General features: G+C 35.0%; 1 protein-coding gene across 1 annotated transcript in view; it reads right to left on the bottom strand.

Annotated features, from left to right (window-relative positions):
* The window catches only part of CADM2 (cell adhesion molecule 2), a 244,143-nt gene that overhangs the window by 137,099 nt on the left and 83,853 nt on the right, over positions 1–23,191 (bottom strand). Inside the window, exon 4 of the mRNA XM_060099800.1 lies at positions 22,584–22,721. Within this exon, the coding sequence (XP_059955783.1) occupies positions 22,584–22,721 (138 nt within the window). The remainder of the gene's footprint in view (positions 1–22,583; positions 22,722–23,191) is intronic.

Genomic DNA, 23,191 nt, shown 5'->3' with positions numbered 1-23,191 from the left:
TTAATTTCTTTCATCAGTGTCTTATAGTTTTCTGCATACAGGTCTTTCGTATCCTTAGGCAGGTTTATTCTTAGGTATTTTATTCTTTTTGTTGCAATGGTAAATGGGAGTGTTTCCTTAATTTCTCTTTCAGATTTTTCATCATTGCTTTATAGGAATGCAAGAGATTTCTGTGCATTAATTTTGTATCCTGATACTTTAACAAATTCATTGATTAGCTCTAGTAGTTATCTGGTAGCCTTTTTAGGATTCTCTATGTATAGTATCATGTCATCTGCAAACAGTGACAGCTTTACTTCTTCTTTTCTGATTTGGATTCCTTTTATTTCTTTTTTTTTTCTCTGATTCCTGTGGCTAAAACTTACAAAACTATTTTGAATAACAGTGCTGAGGATGGGCAACCTTGTCTTGTTCCTGATCTTAGAGGATATGGTTTCTGTGTTTCAGCATTGAGAACGATGTTGGCTATGGGCTTGTCATACCCTTATTATGTTGAGGTAAGTTCCCTTTATGCCTACTTTCTGGGGGGCTTTTATCATAGATGGGTGCTTCTATTGAGATGAGCATATGGTTTTTCTCATTCAGTTTGTTAATATGGTTTATCACATTGAATGATTTACATATAATGAAGAATCCTTGCATTCCTGGGATAAATCCCACTTGATCGTGGTGTATGATTCTTTTAATGTGCTGTTAGATTCTGTTTGCTAGTATTTTCTTGAGGATTTTTGCATCTCTGTTCATCAGTGATATTAGCCTGTGGTTTGTGTGTGTGTGTGTGTGTGTGTGTGTGTGGCATCTTTGTTTGGTTCTGGTATCAGGGTGATGGTGGCTTCATAGAATGAATATGGGAGTGTTCCTCCCTCTGCTATATTTTGGAAGAGTTTGAGAAGGATAGGTGTTATCTCTTCTCTAAATGTGTGACATAATTCACCTGTGAGGCCATCTGGTCCTGGGCTTTTGTTTGTTGGAAGATTTATAATCACAGTTTCAATCAGTGCTTGTGATTGGTCTGTTTTTTATTTTCTATTTCTTCCTGGTTCAGTCTCAGAAGGTTGTGTTTTTCTAAGAATTTGTCCATTTCTTCCAGGTTGTCCATTTTATTGGCATATAGTTGCCTCTAGTAATCTCTCATGATCCTTTGTATTTCTGAAGTGTCAGTTGTTACTTCTCCTTTTTCATTTCTAATTCTATTGATTTGTCTTCTCCCTTTTTTTCTTGATGACTCTGGCTAAGTGTTTATCAATTTTGTTTATCTTCTCAAATAACCAGCTTTTAGTTTTATTGATCTTTGTTATCTTTTCCTTCATTTCTTTTTCATTTATTTCAGATCTGGTCTTTATGATTTCTTTCCTTCTGCTAATTTTTTTTTCTTCTTTCTCTAACTGCTTTAGGTGTAAGGTTAGGTTGTTTATTTGAGATGTTCATTGTTTCTTGAGGTAGGATTGTATTGCTACAAACTTCCCTCTTACAACTGCTTTTACTGCATCCCTTAGGTTTTGGATCATCATGTTTCCACTGTCATTTGTTTTTAGGTATTTCTTGATTTCCTCTTTGATTTCTTCAGTGATCTCTTGGTTATTTAGTTGTGTATTGTTTAGCCGCCACGTGCCTGTATTTTTTACAGATTTTTTCCTGTAACTGATATCTAGTCTCATAGCATTGTGGTCAGAAAAGATACTTGATACGATTTCAATTTTCTTAAATTTACCAAGGCTTGATTTGTGACCCAAGATGTGACCTATCCTGGAGAATGTTCCATAAGCACTGGAGAAGAAAGTGTAATCTGCTGTTTTTGGATGGAATGTCCTATAAATATCAATTAAGTCTATCTTGTTTAATGTATCATTTAAAGCTTGTGTTTCCTTATTTTCATTTTGGATGATCTGTCCATTTGTGAAAGTGGGGTGTTAAAGTCCCCGACTATGATTGTGTTACTGTTGATTTCCCCTTTTATGGCTGTTAGCATTTGCCTTATGTATTGAGGTACTCCTATGCTGGGGGCATAAATATTTACAATTGTTATACCTTCTTCTTGGATTGTTCCCTTGAACATTATGTAGTGTCCTTCTTTGTCTCTTGTAATAGTCTTTATTTTAAAGTCTATTTTGTCTGATACAAGAATTGCTGCTACAGCTGTCTTTTGATTTCCATTTGCATATCTTTTTCCATTCCCTCACTTTCAGTCTGTATGTGTCCCTAGGTCTGAAGTGGGTCTCTTGTAGACAGCATATGTATGGGTCTTGTTTTTGTATCCATTCAGCCAGTCTGTGTCATTTGGTTGGAGCATTTAATCTATTTACATTTAAAGTAGTTATCAATATGTATGTTCCAATTACCATTTCCTTAATTGTTTTGAGTTTGTTATTGTAAGTCTTTTCCTTCTCTTGTGTTTCCTGCCTAGAGAAGTTCCTTTAGCATTTGTTGTAAAGTTGGTTTGGTGGTGCTGAATTCTCTTCGCTTTTGCTTATCTGTAAAGTTTTTAATTTCTCTGTCAAATCTGAATTAGATCCTTGTGGGTAGAGTAATCTTGGTTGTAGGTTTTTCCCTTTTATCACTTTAAATATGTCCTACCACTCCCTTCTGGCTTGCAGAGTTTCTTCTGAAAGATCAGCTGTACCTTATGAGGTTTCCCTTGTATGTTAATTGTTGCTTTTCCCTTGCTGCTTTCAATAATTTGTTTCATATTTAATTGTTGATAGTTTGATTAATATGTGTCTTGGCATGTTTCTCCTTGGATTTATCCTGTATGGGACACTCTGTGCTTCCTGAACTTGATTGACTAGTTCCTTACCCATATTAAGGAAGTTTTCAACTATAACCTCTTCAAATATTTTCTCAGTCACTTTTTATTTCTCTTCTTCTTCTAGGAACCCTATAATTCGAAAATTGGAGTGTTTCATGTTGTCCAGAGGTCTCTGAGACTGTCCTCAATTCCTTTTATTCTGTTTTCTTTATTTTTCTCTGTGGTAGTTATTTCCACTATTTTATATTCCAGGTCACTTATCCGTTCTTCTGCCTCAGTTATTCTGCTATTGATTCCTTCTAGAGAATTTTTGATTTCATTTATTGTATTGTTCTCATTGTTTGTTTGCTCTTTAGTTCTTCTAGGTCCTTGGTAAATGTTTCTTTCATTTTCTCCATTCTATTTCCAAGATTTTGGCTCATCTTTACTATCAGTACTCTGAATTCTTTTTCAGGTAGACTGCCTATTTCCTCTTCATTTGTTTGGTCTGGTGGGTTTTTACCTTGCTCCTTCATCTGCTGTGTATTTCTTTGTCTTCTTATTTTGCTTAACTTACTGTGTTTGGGAAGCTCCATTTTGCAGGCTGTGTGTTTGTAGTTCCCATTGTTTTTGGTGTCTGCTCCCAGTTTGTAAGGTTGGTTCAGTGTAGGCTTCCTGGTGGAGGGGAGTGGTGCCTGTGTTCTGGTGGATGAGGCTGGATATTGTCCTTCTGGTGGGCAAGACCACGTCTGGTGGTGTGTTTTGGGGTGTCTGTGAACTTATTTTGATTTTAGGCAGCCTGTCTGCTAATGGGTGGGTTTGTGTTCCTGTCTTGCTAGTTGTTTGGCATAGGGTGTCCAGCACTGTAGTTTGCTGGTCGTTGAGTGGAGCTGGATTTTAGAGTTGAGATGGAGATCTCTGGGAGAGCTTTCACTGTTTGATATTACATGGGGTCAGGAGGTCTCTCGTGGACCAATGTTCTGAACTTGGCTCTCCCACCTCAGAGGCTCAGGTCCGACACCCGGCCAGAGCACCAAGACCCTGTCAGCCACACAGTTCAGAAGAAAAGGGAGAAAAAAAAAAGAAAGAAAATAAATAGATAAATAAAATTAAATAAAGCTATTAAAATAGAAAAAAATATTACAAATAAAAAAATTAAAAATTAATAAAAAAAGAACGAGAGATGGAAAGAAAAGTGCAACCAAACCAAAAAACAAATCCACCAATGATAACAAGTGTTAAAAACTATACTAGAAAAAAACAAACAAACCAAAAAAGGACAGACAGAACCCTAGGACAAATGGCAAAAGCAAAGCTATACAGACAATATCACACAAAGAAGCATACACATACACACTCACAAAAAGAGAAAAAAATATATATATATATTAAACAAAATTAAAAAAAGGAAGAATGCAACCAAATCAATAATCTACCAATGATAATAAGCTCTAAATACTAAAGTAAGATAAACAGAAAACCAGCAACAAATTAGATGCAGAAAGCAAGCCCCAAGTCTACAGTTGTTCCCAAAGTCCACCACCTCAAATTTGCGATTATTAGTTGTCTATTCATGTATTCCAGAGATGCAGGGTACATCAAGTTGATTGTGGAGATTTAATCTGCTGCTCCTGAAGCTGCTGGGATCGATGTCCCTTTCTCTTTGTTCGCACAGCTCCTGGGGTTCAGCTTTGGATTTGCCCCTGCCTCTGCGTGTAGGTCACCTGAGGGCATCCTTTGGGACGTCTGAGGTCTTCTGCCAGTGTTCTGTGGTAGTTGTTCCACATGTAGATGTAGTTTTGATGTATTTGTGGGGAGGAAGGTGATTTCCAAATCTTACCCCTCCACCATCTTGAAGGCGCCCCCTCAATAATTTAATTAAATTTTAAATGTTTTTTACTAACTGATTGGCAGTTATTTTCTGGAAGAGATGAGAAATTACTGCTAAGCTTGCTGCTGAACAATATGACAGAAGTTTTCTATGGCATTTGAATGCTTTAGACACCTTCTCTCTCAACTTTGAAAATGTAAAGTCAGCTGGAAGAGGCAGGTGGTTCTGAGGTGTAGGAGCAGAGATGGGCAGGAGGAGAAATCTTGCTGCCAAAGCAGAAGGATTAACAAAGGTGTAAAAGCAGGACTTTTTACAAATCATCTTTCCTTAATATTCAAGGTAAGCAGTTGATTTTATATCTGCTTTAAACTTTCTCCAGACCAAAAATACTGAGGCCATGTCTTACATGGTAGAACTTTAATCTCCACTTTCATTTGTTCACTGGAGGAGACCTCAAAACAAATTCTTGAGGCAAATTTCATTAGTGCCTATGAGTATTCCTTCATATAACTCCAATCTGATAGGGGTAGACTTTTATAAATCCTTTTCATAACATTCCACTTTTATAAGAAGGTGCCACTCATAATCCTGATTTGTAAAGCTATGGCTCTACCATTAACTATCAATACAACATAATTGTTTCACTTGACAAGGAATTTTATTGAAACTCAGTTCTTGTTAATAGATTTCAAAAGCTCAGATGAGTAAAATAGTATTTATGGAGGACTGATGAAGGGGTATTTATGGAGGATCGATTAAGGAGGCATGATTCCCTTTTTCAATTTTTCAGCCAAAGTAGGTTAGAGTTTTTATCAATTTTCTCTTAAATGTTATTCCACAGACTTGTGTTCAGAGGTGCTACAAGGACTCACTGTATGAATCTTGCTGTATTTACCCTATGGCCAAATCATTTCAATATAGACACTTCTGTCTAAAACATATGAACTCAGAGAGGAATTCTCTTCTCTCTCGACTCTCAGTACCAGGAAATGTTAGACCTCTTTGTACAAATGGTTTGTGAACATAGTAATTAACTGATCATGTCTCTCTTTTTGTACTAGCTAAAGAGTACTAATAAAAGTTTGTTTTTCACCACTGGCAAATGTGAAAGCCTTTGTAAGAGGAATTTGCTTACTGATCTCACTTTAGGTTCCATCTTACATTTCTACATTAATTTAGCTGTTGTATCATATTCAATATCCTTACCTTTTATGTTAATCAGTGTTTTTTGTATTTACACAAATCCTTCTAGAACATGATGAGTTATGAGTCACTGTCCCTCAGAAACACTGGACCTAGTTCAATCACTGCTTGATGGCTCAGGAAAATTTAAACATCTTAATACAAAATACATATCAAGATTTAATACCTTAGAAGAGCACTAAGAAGTATATTGTTCAGTTCAGTAGAATCATCCATAAGGAGCAGAGTCATCTCCTTTGAAAATTACTGAATTAAAGTCTTAGATCACTTTCACCCAAGTGATTAATTAATTCTATATTTATATTTATTTAACTCTGTATTTAGTGGTGTGCACCTAAGAAGAACACCAAGAACTGGCTTGTTCAGTCCAGGAGAGTATCCAGTAAAGAAGAGAGTCACCACCTTTCAAAATTATTAAAGTCTTGAGAACACTTTAACCCAAATGATTCACTTATTCTCCATATAATCTCCATGGTACCTTGAGCTCGTACCATGTGTTTGACACCATGCCAGATTCTGTCTGTCAAAAGTTAAATAAAGAAAGGAATCCCAGTCTGGTGAGAAAGACAGATATGTAACTATATTATTTAAATATTTCTAAAACTATTAGCATGTTCAAAATAGCAAAGAGAATAATAGTTTAAAGATTAACAATATCCGATAGCCTCTCTGGAACTCACCCCATCAGATATCTCTTTTGAAAAAAGTATGGGAGATAGACTATTTAGGAGAAAAATGGTTACTCAGGAGATTAGTTAATAATTGTGATAGCCCAAGAGAGAGATTAGCTTGTTCTCAAGAAAATCTTCTTAATTTTATTATCACGTTCTTTGAATATTCAGTAGCATATGAATATTACTTATTATTTCTGTAAAACTAATGGAATGAGCTAAAAAGCAGCCTTTGTCAGTTTCAACAAGGTTTCCCTCTTTCTGACTTACACAGCTTGTTCATGAGCTGTGAGGTATATCCTGCATAACTTGTGGAATTTATCTTGGGCACTTTGGGCTTAGTTTATATCCTATCAATTGTTCATAAATAAAACCCAAAAAGGAAGTAGGGTAGGGAGGAAATATCAGCACTTCCCATATTTAATCCTAGAGAACAATATTTTATTAGAGACTCCTCAATATTTTACATCTAACAGAATTACAGTCATAAAATCTAAAAATTATATCAACATGTGAAAATAAGTTTGTAACCCTCTATAGTGTCTGTACTTGATGAATTTGAATTCATGGTGTTTGCCATAACCAGATTTGCCTTTTAATAGTAAATCCCTCTGCTATGTAATTTCTTTGGTAGACATTCTGTGCCCAGAAATCGCCATGCTCTGTAGCATGTCACTTCAGCTAGATGTGATTAAACCTGAAGAGGTACCTGACCCCCAGCTGCCTAATCTCCAGGGTGGAAAGCATGAAACTTTATCCCCAAACAGAACCAATGTAGTTAACTAGCCTGTTTCAGAATCTCTATCATGTATCTTAATGTGATTTAAAACCCTGAAGAGTTCAAAGAAATTGAAGTAAAAACACATGCTTGAGCACACACATGTATACACACGTACACACACACACAGGCACATGTATATCCCACAGCTAATTCTCAGAAAGCCATGATTTAGCCAATCTACTAAGAGAGCATGATTCATGATGTAGAGAAAAGGTGTGCAAAACAGAGGAAGAAGCAGATAGCTGGGTGTACTTATAGACAAAAAGAAGCTAAGTCACTATGAAGCCAGTCAACCAGTGAAATGTTTACATCCAGGGAATAATCTCTATGGCTATAAATAGGTTCCATTGTGCTCCTTTCACTTGGCAATGGTCAGGAAAACCTTACAATAACCTCTTTTCACTTGAGAGTAGGTTAATGAACCTCAGTGCCATTAGCCAAACGTTTAGACATGAGAAGTCAACTTTCACTTGTAACCGCTTCTAAGAAAATATTTTATATTTTGTGCACTACATCCTAGGCCGAATCAAAAAGATAATACCATCTTACTGGAAAAAAAAAACAAACACAGAAACCTGACTCTGAGCCTGATGCCTCAGGGTAGTCACTATATTTGTGTAGATTATAATCTCCTTCCTTCTACTTAAGATTGAAAGATTTATTTTCTATTGAAAAAGGTGTTTTATTGTAGGCCCAAAAGATGATAACAGATGGCAGAAAAATTTTAAAAAGCCCATCCATTGGAGTAAATCCTATAAGAAAGTAAAAAAAGTCTATCCATTTGAGTAAATTCTATAAGCAGCAGGCAGTGTAACTCCTTTGAAACACCTGTGATGATACAATTTTCTAGTCATCAATTTATTTTATAAAATCTTGTAGGATTCAGCACATGCAAGAAAAAATAAACCTGCCCCTCATCAACCTCTTGTGAAAATGATTCATTTGCATCAGTAAAACATCTGTAATGTAAAATTAGCTTTCTGAATACAATGTTTCGCTCTCTCTCATAGTTTTGTTGATTATTTTTCAACAGGTTGTCTTGTTTTCTGAGCTACATATCACTTTTAAATTCCAAGTGTCCACTGGGACGTTCATAAGGTTCAACACCATTCACGTGTTCATAAAATTCATAAATAAATTACTATTTTTTCATTTTATATTCTATTATTCTTCTCCCTTCTTATCTCTGATCTCTTTTGACTTTTACTGATCAAAGAATTAAATAATCATTTTTAGAAAGATCTGATTCATAAATTTCATAAAATACCTTCCTGGGTCCCAGGAAGATCATTTGCTAACGATGATGGGAACAAGACTTTCTCTCCTCATATGCCACAAAAACCATAAAGAACTACATTTCCATGAAGAATCTAAAGCTAATGAATGGGAGAGGCATCTTTCTTAGCACATGAAAAAGCCATAAAGTATCTTTTGGAAATAACCTGAGGAGAATTTGAACAGAGATTGAGTCCCACCATTAGCAGATGTGAGCTAAAAAGCTAGTACATTTGAATATTTATGTTATTATGATCTCAAGATTGTTTGTTGGCTGATGATTTCTGGATGAGTGAGATTTTCACTTGCTTTAACCCTTAAGTTAAAAACGTTGAGTAATAAAGAAATAAAGAATGTTACAAGAGACAAGGAAGGACACCACATAATGATCAAGGGACCAATCCAAGAAGAGGATATAACAATTATAAATATATATACACCCAATATAGGAACACAACCATACATAAGGCAACTGCTAACAGCTATAAGAGGAAATCGACAGTAACAAAATAATAGTGGGGGATTTTAACACCTCACTTACACCAATGGACAGATCATCCAAAATGAAAATAAATAAGGAAGCAGAAGTTTTAAATGACACAATATACCAGATAGATTTAATTGATATTTATAGGACATTCTATCCAAAACCAGCAGATTACACTTTCTTCTCAAGTGCGTGTGGAACATTCTCCAGAATAGATCACATCTTGGGTCACAAATCAAACCTCAGTAAATTTAAAAAAAAAATTGAAATCATATCAAGCATACTTTCTGACCACAACACTATGAGATTAGAAATGAATTACAGGGGAAAAAAAACGTAAAAAACACAAACACATGGAGGCTAAACAATACGTTACTAAATAACCAAGTGATCACTGAAGAAATCAAAGAGGAAATCAAAAACTACCTAGAGACAAATGACAATGAAAACACGATGATCCAAAACCTATGGGATGCAGCAAAAGCAGTTCTAAGAAGGAAGTTTATAGCTATACAAGCTTACCTGAAGAAACAAGAAAAATCTCAAGTAAACAATCTAACTTTATACCTAAAGGAACTAGAGAAAGAAGAACAAACAAAACCCAAAGTTAGCAGAAGGAAAGAAATCATAAAGATCAGAGCAGAAATAAATGAAATAGAAACAAAGAAAACAATAGCAAAGGTGAATAAAACTAAAAGCTGGTTCTTTGAGAAGATAAACAAAATTGATAAACCATTAGCCAGATTCATCAAGAAAAAGAGAGAGAGGTCTCAAATCAATAAAATTCAAAATGAAAAAGGAGAAGTTACAACAGACATTGCAGAAATACAGAGCATCCTAAGAGACTACTACAACTAACTCTATGCCAATAAAATGGACAACCTGGAAGAAATGGACAAATACTTAGAAAGGTATAACCTTCCAAGACCAAACCAGGAAGAAACAGGAAATATGAACAGATCAATCACAAGTAATGAAATTGAAACTGTGATTAAAAATCTTCCAACAAACAAAAGTCCAGGACCAAATGGCTTCACAAGTGAGTTCTGTCAAACATTTTGAGAAGAGAAAACACCCATTCTTCTCAAACTCTTCCAAAAAATTGCAGAGGAAGGAATACCCCCAAACTCATTCTATGAGGCCACCATTACCCTGATACAAAAACAAAAGATACAACAAAAAAAGAAAATTACAGACCAATATCACTGATGAATATAGATGCAAAACTCCTCAACAACATACTAGCAAACAGAATCCAACAACATGTTAAAACTATCATACACCATGATCAAGTGGGACTTATCCTACAGAGGCAAGGATTCTTCAATATAGGCATGTCAATGAATGTGATACACCATATTAACAAATTGAAGTATAAAAACCACATGATCATCTCAATAGATCCAGAAAAAGCTTTTGACAAAATTCAACACCCATTTATGATAAAAACTCTCCAGAAAGTGGGCATAGAGGGAACCTACCTCAACTTAATAAAGGCCATATACAACAAACCCACAGCAAACATCATTCTCAATGGTGAAAAACTGAAAGCATTTCCTCTAAGATCAGGAACGAGACAAGGATGTCCACTCTTACCACTATTATTCAACATAGTTTTGGAAGTCCTAGCCACATCAATCAGAGAAGAAAAAGAAATAAAAGGAATACAAATTGGAAAAGAAGAAGTAAAACTGTCACTGTTTGCAGATGACATGATACTATACATAGAGAATCCTAAAAATGTCACCAAAAAATACTAGAGCTAATCAATGAATTTGGTAAAGTATCAGGATAAAAAAATTAATGCACAGAAATCTCTTGTATTCCTATACACTAATGATGAGAAATCTGGAAGAGAAATTATAGAAACACTCTCCTTTACCATTGCAATAAAAAGAATAAAATACCTAGGAATAAACCTACCTAGGGAGACAAAAGACCTGTAGGCAGAAAACTACAAGACACTGATGAAAGAAATTAAAGATGACACCAACAGATGGAGAGATATACAATGTTCTTGGATTGGAAGAATCAATATTGTGAAAATGACTATACTACCTAAAGCAATCTACAGATTCAATGCAATCCCTATCAAATTACCAATGGCATTTTTAATGGAACTAGAACAAATCATCTTATAATTTATATGGAGACACAAAAGACCCCGAATAGCCAAAGCAGTCTTGAGGGAAATAAACGGAGCTGGAGGAATCAGACTCCCTGACTTCAGACTATACTACAAAGCTACAGCAATCAAGACAATATGGTACTGGCACAAAAACAGAAACATAGATCAATGGAACAAGATACAAAGCCCAGAGATAAATCCACACACCTATGGTCAACTAGTCTATGAAAAAGGAGGCAAAGATATATAATGGAGAAAAGACAGTCTCTCCAATAAGCTGTGCTGGGAAAACTGGACAGCTACATGTAAAAGAAAATTAGAATACTCCCTAATACCATACACAAAAATAAACTCAAAATGGATTCGAGACCTAAATGTAATACCAGACACTATAAAACTCTTAGAGGAAAACATAGGAAGAACACTCTTTGACATAACTCACAGCAAGATCTTTTTTTGATCCACCTCCTAGAGGAATGGAAATAAAAACAAAAATAAACAAATGGGACCTACTGAAACTTCAAAGCTTTTGCCCGGCAAAGGAAACTATAAACAAGATGAAAAGACAACCCTCAGAGTGGGAGAAAATATTCTCAAATGAATCAACGGACAAAGGATTAATCTCCAAAATATATAAACAGCTCATGCAGCTCAATATTAAAGAAACAAACAACCCAATCCGAAAATGGGCAGAAGAACTAAATAGACATTTCTCCAAAGAAGACATACAAATGGCCAAGAAGCACATGAAAAGTTGCTCAACATCACTAATCATTAGAGAAATGCAAATCAAAAGTACAATGAGGTATCACCTCACACCAGTTAGAATGGCCGTCATCAAAAAATCTACAAACAATAAATGCTGGAGTGGGTGTGGAGAAGAGGGAACACTCTTGCATTGTTGTTCAGAATGTAAATTGATACAGCCACTATGGAGAACAGTATGAAGGTTCCTTAAAAAACTAAAAATAGAATTACCATATGATCCAACAATCCCACTACTGGGCATATACCAGAGAAAACCATAATTCAAAAAGACACATGCATCCCAATGTTCATTGCAGCACTATTTACAATAGCCAGGTCATGGAAACAACCTAAATGCCCACTGACAGATGAATGGATAAAGAAGATGTGGTATGTATATACAATGGAATATTACTCAGCCATAAAAAGAATGAAATTGAGTCATTTGTTGAGACGTGGATGGATCTAGAGACTGTCATAGAGAGTGAAGTAAGTCAGAAAGAGAAAAACAAATATCGTATATTAATTCATGTATGTGGAACCTAGAAAAATGGTACAGATGAACTGGTTTGCAGGGCAGAAGTTGAGATACAGATGTAGAGAACAAACGTATGTTCACCAAGAGGGGAGAACCACGGTGGGGTGGGGATGGTGGTGTGCTTAATTGGGCGATTGGGATTGACATGTATACACTGATGTGTACAAAATTGATGACTAATAAGAACCTGCAGTATAAACAAAGAAACAAACAAACAAAAACAACTAATACTAAACTTTCTTTGGGTTATTTGTATGGAAATTTGTTAATATACATGTTTTAGACATTACAGGAAATTTCTAAAAATCTAATATGTTCTGGTATAATGTTATAATTCATGTCTACTTATTACTTTAAAATATATATATCAGAAATAACTAAATTTCCTTGTCAATTGCATTATTATGAAATTTCATCAAATCTTTAACCATGGTCATTTTTAAGTCTTTTGTCATTTACAGACAATTCTGGGTGTACTCTGATGCTTTTGCAAAAATCTTCCTATAAAAGGGTTTCATCTTCAAGGAATTCATGGAAAAGACTCTCACAAGTACAGGTTTCTGGTAACTGACTATACTGCTGAACTGAATGAATAAGCATTTTCAGAACTCTAATGGAAAACTGATGAATTCATAAAAATGCTAACAAAAGATCAAGATGAAAAAAAATTAATTACATGGGACTGAGTGAACTGATGAGGATGATTATAATTTTTGTGACTTTCTGTTTGAATAAAAAAAAAATCCCACAAGGACTCAGAGGCATAAAATACACAAATCAATTTTCACTGCAAAGTAAAGGAGCTGTTACAGTGGAGGATTACTAGACTGAATGTCAATATTATGGCATAGTATGAGTGTGTTTCGTGTTTGGTAATTGCAATAATTGTTGCTTTTGTTGTGGTCATCCATCTACAATGCTTGGTGTCAGTTGATTTATCTTCTGTAAACATAAAATACAGTGTATGTGTGTGTGTGTGTGTGTGTGTGTGTGTGTGAATAAATAAATAAATTAATTAATTTAAAAAACCCTTGGTTAAAAACATGAATTAACAACAAAGAAAAACATTATTTTGTTGATAGAGTGTTCTTTCTTGACAATAAGTAAAATCCAGTCAAAGATTTATACTTACTTATCTCATTATATACATGCTGGAACTTTTCTTTCCATTCCCACAATAATGTATAACAGTACTGAATTTCTATAGCTAAATCAAATAATTTTTAGCTTTAAAACTAGCAGAATTATTAATCTAAAATATTTTGTAAAAGTGAGTATGGATACATTTTACACTTATTCATGTTCATCCCCTTAAATGTATTATATCATCTTAAAACAAATAAGCAATCAGACAAAATTAAAACATACTACCATTTAGATAAAGTTATTATTTCTCTACATTTCAAAAACAAAGGCAAAATAACTTTTGCTTCCAGCCTAGCAGAATAACAAAGTTGGATTTACCTGTTATCTGTAAACAAGAGTTTTCAAGATATTTAACATAACAATAATGGACAGTTATCCCAGAGAGATGGAAAATGAATGAGATGAACCCTAAAATTTGTCCCTGCTTAATGCCTTGAGAGATTTTCTAGACTGTGTTGTGTGGAGGGAAACCCATGCAGACCCTGGTGGCCTCCCTGAGTTATGCTGATGGAGCTGGGTGTCTAAGAAGGCCACAGCAGCTAGAGTTTATAGGGCAGAGTATCAAAAATGAAAGAGCTCCACAAAGAGATGACTCCAGACATCTGCAGTGTCCCTCACAGTATTTGGCAAAGTAATTATTGATCGGTGTATCTGTGTGAAGAAAGTGTTTGGGGCTAGGACAAGAACTATCAAAAAGGATTAGAGGAAACAGTACATGATGCTTACACAGGCAGGGAATAATGCCTGTTCTAACTAACCTGACTGAAAAACACTCATAATTGGTACCCTGGGCACTCAGAGGATTTTATCTGAGTAATGAGAATTAAGTGATTCTAAGAATAAAAGCTGCTCTGGTCCCACCTAAGAAATTTAAAAGAAGCTCTGAAAGTATTAAACTCTAAATTACTTAACCAGAACAAAGCTTAAGAATACCTATAGGAATAGGAGAACATTCAGTACCAGAAAGGTAAAACTTATAATGTCTGGAATCCAATCAAAAAATACTCTGCATTCATAGAAGCAGGAAAATGCTATCTATAATGAGATCAATCAATCTATCAAAACTGACCTAGAAATAATACAGCTGAGAGAAAGAAAAGACAAGGGCACTGAAAATAAAAAGTCACTCAAAATACATGCAAAACCTAAAAATATGAAATTTTTGGAAGTAATTCTTTGTGATCTTGGATTAGGCAAATCATCTTACATATAATACCAAAGCATGATTCAAAAAAGTAAAAAATAATAATACTAAAATGTAAAAGTTGGATTTCATGAAGGAGTACAAGCACTTTGAAAAATCGTTTGGAAATGCCTTTAAAAAATTAAACATGTGTCTTCTATATGACCCAGCCATTCTGCTCCTAGGCATTTACACAAGAGAAATAAGAGCATAGATACATACAAAGACGTACACCTAAATGTCCATAGCAGCTTTACTGCAATGGTCCCAAACTGTAAACAACCCAAATGTCTATCCCCAGATAAATGGATAAAGAAATTATAGTACAGATACATACAATAGAGTATGAGTCAGCAATAGACAGCAACAACCTTTATATATGCAACATGGATGAATCTCAGAATATTCATCCTGAGGGAAATAAATCAAAGAAGAGTATGTACTATATGATTTGATTTATATAAAATTCTAGAAAATGTAATCTATAATGACATAAAGTAGAATAGTGGTTTCCTGGAAGTGAGATGGGGGTGTGGGCAAAGAAGGACAGGAGGAAGGAATTATGAAGGTGTATGGACAAACTTTTGTAGATAATGAATATATTCATTATCTTGATCGTAGTGATGGTCTCATCACCATATACACTTGTGAAATAATACCAAACTGCACACATAAAATATGTGTAGATTGTTTTTTGTCCATTATATCTCAATAAATTTGCTTTTAAAAAATAAGACATTTTTAAAAAGTTTCTCAAAGATTTTTGGTGATCATTTGCTTTCATCAGCCATTCACACTCAGATCAAACAACTGCTTTATCTCTTTCCAGAAAGATGTTTTATGTATCTCATTGTATCTTGAGAGAGTCTTGAGGTAATACAGTCAACAGCATTTAGAAAACCCCAAGTGGTATGTACACACACCCACACACGCACACACACACACACACACACACCTCACTTACAGGTATTACTAATGCTATTTCTTTTTCTCATTTAATATGGGGTCCAGCATGATTCAGATTTAAATGGCAAGGACACTTTCAAAGCAGGAAGTTTAAACAAAAGAACTAAAAAAAATCATTGATATATGGTATACTCTGTAAGTTTAAACACTAACACTTTTAATTAATCCTTCTCACACGTGATACAGGAGCTTTAAGCTCAGGGCACACAAATATCTCCTTTTTATTTTCTTTTGTGTTTAGCTCAAGAGAATTCACAATCTCTGTATAACATGTTAGTATTTCACTTATTTAAATTAAGGCTTTGTGCAACTGACATTAAATGAAGTATTAGGCCAAAACTGTTTTACACCAGGGAGAGTATTTAAATTAAATATATAATTACTGTTTCTCAAAGTAGATTCCACAAAGTTCAATGCAAGAAACACAAAACAAATTTTAAAAACCATATGGCCAAAGAATACGGCTAAGATGTTGTCTAACAGAAATTTGCATTAATTCTCAGAAATGTTAAAGCACTGAAGTGCATTTTGATTTAGTTTTAGAGAATCTCCCTCTAAGAATAGATTCATAAAGGGCATAGAATATCGAGTCATTTTCTAAACTTATTAGATTAGGACCTCCTCTCTTTCTTTCTTTGAATATCTATTAATACTTGGCTTACTGGTCTCTAATTCTATGCATTCTCAAACTATAGTGAGCCTAAGCGTCAACAGAGGTACTTAATAAATATCAGGACTTCTAGGTTTGACAGCCAGAAATTCTATTTTAAAGGTCTACATTGAGACAAGGAATTTTCATTTTTCTAACTAGTACCTCAGGTGATTCTAATCCGAGCAGTCTAAAGGCTACCTTTTAAGAAACACAACATTCAGAAATTCACTCTCAAGTTTCCAAATGCTGAAAAATTATTTAAGTAGCTTATAGTACAATTATACTATATTTAGCCAACTTGAAAATGAGCTGCTGCATTATTTTTGATTAACACTAAAGTGTATGTGAAGAGTCCTGTTCACACAGGGCAACACAGCTAAAGTCAGTTTAAGCTTGATGGTCCAACATTTGAAACAAAAAATGTACACGAAGTAAGTAACATTTGTAGAATACAGGCAATACTATTAGGCACTGACAAGCTTCAGTGACTCCCCACAAAGTCAGGCTTTGATGAATATGCAGGTTACTACATAGCATGATTCTCAGGGTCCTAAGGAAGTACTGAGGGGGTTTCTGTTGGGAGTGTGCTGAACAAATAAAGGGTAATAACTAGTTGTAAAGACTAAAACTAAAAATGTCCTTCATAAGAGATGATAGACCTTTGTGTTGTCAGAATCCCTTTCTTAATCATAAGTCACCTAACTCCAAAAGCCTGCTAAGTTTAACTTTTAGATTCTACCAATATATAGTTACTTCAATCTCAAAGAATAAACATATCATCATTTATTTCTGAACTAATTTCTCCTAATGCCTTTCTTATTTCCACATGTTCACTAATCAAGTTGTGTTGGCACCCAAATTGTATTGTCTTTGACCCTTATTTTTGCTCCATCTCCCAGACTTATTCACCAAGTTCACCTGGAATTTGTCTTCTCTTTTAAATCCATCCATTTAAAAAACTGCCATTTCATCCATTAGTTCAGGGCCTTACTAATTCATGTTTGAAATGTCCCTTAAATATTCTTCCAGGCTTCAGCTTTCTTCCCCAATTCAAGTGCTGGGTCTTAGAATTGGAATATTCAAGCTCATTATTTGTCAGATGTGTGACTATGAGAAATCATTCTGCCTTTCTGGATCTCAATTTCCTGCTACTGGTGCATAATAAATGATTAAAAGCTTAGTGTCCTAAAGCAATATGCATTTATTATCTCACAATTTCTATGGATTAAGAGTCCAGATAGGGCTTATCCTGGTCCTCTTCTCAGTGTCACCAGGCTGAAATCATGGTGTTGGCTGAGGCTGCGATTCCCATGTAGCTTTTAGAGTCCTCTACAAACTCACTGATTGTTGGCAAATTTACCTCCTTGATGCTGTATGTCCGAGGTCCCCATTTCTCACTAGCTGCCACTCAGGAACAGCTTTCAGCTCCTAGAGGTCACCCACAGTTCTTTGTCACATGGCCCCTATAGACAGTACACACATGGCTATTTGCTTTCTTCCAGGCCAGGGGGAGGATGTCTGACTCTTTATTCTTTTATAAAAACTTCACCTCATTATGTCAGGTTTCCCTTAGTAATCTCCCCTTGATGAACTCAAAAGGGATCCATAATTATATCTGTAAAATCCCTTTTGCCATGTAAGGTAACATGATCAACATGATCAAGGCAGTTACGTCACATATATTCTCAAGTCCTTCCTACACTCCAGGGGAAAAGATTATACAAAAATGCGGGTCATTGAGGGTTCTCATAGAATTCTGCCTAACACATTCATGTAAAAACTAGTTGGCTGGAAAAGAAAATCTTAAGATTTTATGATGATAACTGCTCAAACTACAAGTTACTAAACTTATACATGGAATGGAAAGTTTATACAAGTTCTCAGGACACTGATAGATTTAGGAAGGCAATACACATTTTTTCACTACACTAAATGGCAAAATTTCCAACTTCCTAGCTACACAGAAGATTAAAAGCTACAGTGAAACCCCCTGCAGTTTTGAATACAGAGCTGCCCGGAGGCACCAAAGGGATTTCTGAGTCGGACTCATCAGGATGAAAAAGGAGAGTTAGATGAAAATTATGATTATTCATTCCACCGTTTAAAGCGTATAGAAGAAAGTGTTTCACCACTGCCTACAGAATAAATTCCAAACTCCTTAATCTGGAGTAAAAGATCTTCCATGACTTAACTGGCCCCTACCTTCCCATTTATCTCTCATGTCTGTATCGAACAGAAAGTTTCAGTTCCTTCAAACAATCACATGATTTTACTCTGCATAAACACATGGTTTCTTTCTTTAGAATGCTCTACCACCTACTTTTACCCACAACCCATATAGTGAATTCCATTCATCATTTAAGATCCACTTATTCATTTAACTTATACTTACTGAGTACTCTCATTCATCAATGAACTCTTGTCTTTACCTCTGCCACAAAGTAGGGCACATCTCTACTTCTTGTTTTGTACAAAAACTGTAGTCAGTTCATATGTCTGTTACTATACTTGTTAGATCTTATGTTCATATGTCCATCCCCCAAAAGTGAATACCTTAAAGAAATAATTCTGTTTCGGTTATAGTTCTAGGACTAATTCAGGGATTGTTACAACTCACCAATCATGGTTTGCTCAAGATAGTAGTAATAATGATAACAATAATAATAATATCTAAAATATATTCATTGATTCCTTATACTGTGAAAACACTTTATACATATTGGCTTGTATGAAATCCTTGCAATAGCACTTTGAGGCAAGCTTTATAATCCTCATTTATTAGATGAGAAAACTAAAGTTCAGAGACAGAGGCAAGACTTCAATATGTTACTGATACTTCTCAACATTATGTTCTCTATATACCATTGTGGTCTCCAAACAGGAGCATCATCATCTCTCACAAATTCAACACACTGCTAACTATATATGTTCTCGATTTCCAACCCAGATCTACTCAATCAGAAAATCTGGGGTCAGGCCCCTATAATCTGGGTTTTAACAGGCCCTGGAGGTGATGATGATGCCTGCTAAAGTTTGAGAACCATGCTGTATAATCTAACATGGAAATATCCTGGCCAAGAAAATGTGATCAGCTAGGACTATGAAACAACTTTCTCCCAGAAACTTGGTGATTAAATTCATATGTTAGATAATAATGGAGAAAAAACGTGCAGAACAATGACTCCTCCTGAAATCAGAAGTCACTTTGAAAGCCCCTACCTCTATCATACAGAGTCTGAAACAACACAGTGTCAATATGCTGAACTGGCCAGTGCTTAGTTAAAACGTATGGAAAATAATACTTTCCTTTGACTGTAATAACTACTTTGGGATTTACATAATGTTACACATTCCTCTTTATAGGAAAGTATTCCTCATAGCTGGTTTTATCACCCCAAAGACATTTTAAACATCTCCAGGTCAAGGTTCTTATTTTCTTCATTTGGATATTCACTCATGACCATAGAATACTGTATAATTGGGACACATTTTAACAATTTCTTATCAAATTGAATTTAACTGGATTTGATTAGCCTATCTTTTCCAATTCTTTATACTAGGGAGTGTCTTTTTAAAAAATCTCAAGTGGTATTATAGTAAAAATTGTTACATGATAATAGGAAGTCAAATTTTGATTTCTGAAAAGACAAGAGTGCAAGATAAGGACAGAACACTCCTTTCAGTGAGGTGTATTTGCTGAGGGACTTTAGAGTGAACTTTCACTTCACATGTATAGAGCACAGCAATAATAATGAACGTGCAGTCTGTATAGAGTACTTAATACAGCATATTTGCCTATACACCTATAAAAATATTTTAGAGAACTCAGGAAGTTCACCATATCATTGTAAAGACAAACTATGTAAACATGCAAAATAAGAGTTATAAACAAATAAAGAGCTATATAGATGAATTCAAGTGTAGGAATAATAAATGCTCTATTAATGGCCATGCATTGAAGAACACAGAAAAAACAAAGCTTCACTACTTCTGAATAGAACACAGAACCAAATGCTGATTCTGTATATGGTTTTCTCTTGATTTTCATTCTAGTCTTGATTCAGATGATTTTAAAGTATGGTGTTTATAAGATCAAAATTTCATGTTTTTACATGTAAACAAAAGTCCCCTCTCTACCTAGTTTATGAATAAATCTGGCATTCAGGGCAGAAGCCAAATTTGTAAAAAATTAAGATATTTTATAAAAATATTTTTAATGAAAACATTATGCATTTCTCATAAGGCTACAATGTTAAAAACAATCAACCAATATTAATGACTATTATGTTAGTCTCTGACCTCCTTGAGGATATATTTATCCAAAACACAAATAAAATGGTAAGAAATTAAGAGAAACTAACTCACTAATTATGTCAAAATTCAGAAAGAGATGCATGTAGGTAATAAAACAATTTAACCGAAGGAGAGTATTTAAGAAAAACATTCTAGCATAAACCAAGCCTTTCACATAGAAAATCATCTGATTTGTAAGAATTCACTGCTAGGAGCTTTCTTATAGGCCAAGGAAATCGGATTTTAAACTTATCCTCCAGGTTAGGACTTTCAATCAGAAGTGCTTACGCAGAAAAAGTGGCTGGATTAGAACCTTGTCATAGTAAGATAACTCTGGATACAGTGTAGAGGGTCCATTTAGAAAAGCTCCAACCAAGACTAGACATTTAACACACTAACCTAAACAAATATATCCTAAAGGCAGAATTAGAATGGATGGTACTGAGCCCTGGCAGAATATAAGAGCAAGTTTAACTTAGCAAAGTGATGTATCTAACTTGTGAAATGGGTGCTTGTACTTCTCCAAAGTTAGTCCAATAACATGTATTTATTAGAAGTTCTAAAGTAAAGGTAGTAATTATGGATAAATTACAGATAGTTCCTTGTTTTGGGAAAAAATATAAAGAGAGAAATTAATTAAAATAGAAAAGAGGTAGAATAATTGTATGGATTGTAAACCCATAACTTCTTAGTAATATAGGCAATTCTACCTGTTGGGCCTCCATGCCCAAGTAAGATACTTGAATTACAAGTTAAAATAACCAAAATGGTTTGCATCAACCTATCTCCTAGAAGGTTACCTTGAGAATAATACATATTACTATATAAATAGGAAAAATTTGTAACAAGCATAAGAGATGATTCTTATATTTGGGTTTTAATGTACATGTGATGTCAGGTCCAAGATTTCTGTATGTGGGGTACAGAAACCACTAACAGACTTACTAGCCACCTCCTCTATAAACTTCTTAATCCACCCTAAAAGAGTGTGTGTGTGCATGTGTGTGTTTAAGTGTATGAAGAGCAGAATTATGCTGAATATTTACATTTCTGTGCATTTTTACTGAGACAAGCACATTATTTTAACCTGTGTGAGAACTACTGAAAAACAGATTTATTGATGTTTAGCTAGTTTTATCCTCAAAACTTTGTATTTTCAGAACCAACAAGTTGAAGAAATAATTCATGGAGTTTCTCTGTCTATAATCTAAACACTACAGATGAGCTCTAAAATAATCACATCTAACATGAACACTTAGCACTTGCTATTGTCAAGTACGAATCTATGTATTTTTTATATATTAACTTATTTATTTCTCCAAGTTTCCCACTAGATATATATCATTTTTTTTAAGATTTATTATTTATTTATTTAATCTATTTTTGGCAGTGTAGGATCTTAGTTGCTGCACACAGGCTCTTCCTTGAGGCGTGCTAAACATTCGTTGCAATGCTCGGGCTCTTCGTTGCAGCACGCGGGCTTCTCTCTAGTTGTGGTGTGTGGGTTTTCTCTTCTCTAGTTGTTGTGCACAGGCTCCAGGGCGTGTGGGCTCTGTAGTTTGGGGCCCGCAGGCCCTCTAGTTGAGGCGCTTGAGCTCAGTAGGTGTGGTGCACGGGCTTAGTTGCCCCACGGAATGTGGGATCTTAGTTCTCTGACCAGGGATCAAACCCACGTCCCCTGCATTATAAGGTGGATTCTTTACCACTGGATCACCAGGAAAGTCTCTAGATATATATCATGTTAAAACTGTTTTACGTAAGAGAAAAATGGGGCACACAGAGATAATATTAATATACCTTGTAAAATTACCTAATTTAAGGTAAATCTGGTTCAAATTACACTTAATCAGAAAGTGACTGTGGTTTGAAAAGGAAAATGTAAAATGCCCTGGATCTAACACTTCACACTAGTTTCAGCACATTAATTTTGATTTGGAGATCTTTCTCCATTCCTTACCTTTAATCTCTTTGTCATTTTTGAACCATCTTATATCAGCTGCAGGTTTACTACCAGATGTTTTACAAGTCAGCTGCATCAAGTCTCCCTCCATAACTGGGGATGAAAATCCGCTAATTTGAGGCTTCTCAGGAACACCTGTAATTTAAGCAAATGAATGAAATAAACATTAATTTCCGGGGTTGATTTGTTCTTACGACTATTACTTTCACAAACAAAGCTAAACTGGGTGTTTAACTGACAATAACTTCAATCAAGAATAATAAACCGGGGCTTCCCTGGTGGCGCAGTGGTTGAGAGTCTGCCTGCCGATGCAGGGGACATGGGTTCGTGCCCCGGCCAGGGAAGATCCTACATGCTGCGGAGCGGCTGGGACCGTGAGCCATGGCCGCTGAGCCTGCGCGTCCAGAGCCTGTGCTCCGCAACGGGAGAGGCCACAACAGTGAGGCCTGCATACCGCAAAAAAAAAAAAAAAAAAAAAAAAAAAAAAAAAAAAAAAGAAGAAACCAAAACATAATAATAATAAACTGCTATATAATAAAATAAATGACAAAATATATAAAAATATATAGCGAGATATATATACACATACATACAAACACGTATGT

This window comes from Mesoplodon densirostris, chromosome 5 (genome assembly GCF_025265405.1).
Source record: "Mesoplodon densirostris isolate mMesDen1 chromosome 5, mMesDen1 primary haplotype, whole genome shotgun sequence".
Lineage (NCBI taxonomy): Eukaryota > Metazoa > Chordata > Mammalia > Artiodactyla > Ziphiidae > Mesoplodon > Mesoplodon densirostris.
This window is presented reverse-complemented; position numbering and strand designations above follow the sequence as displayed.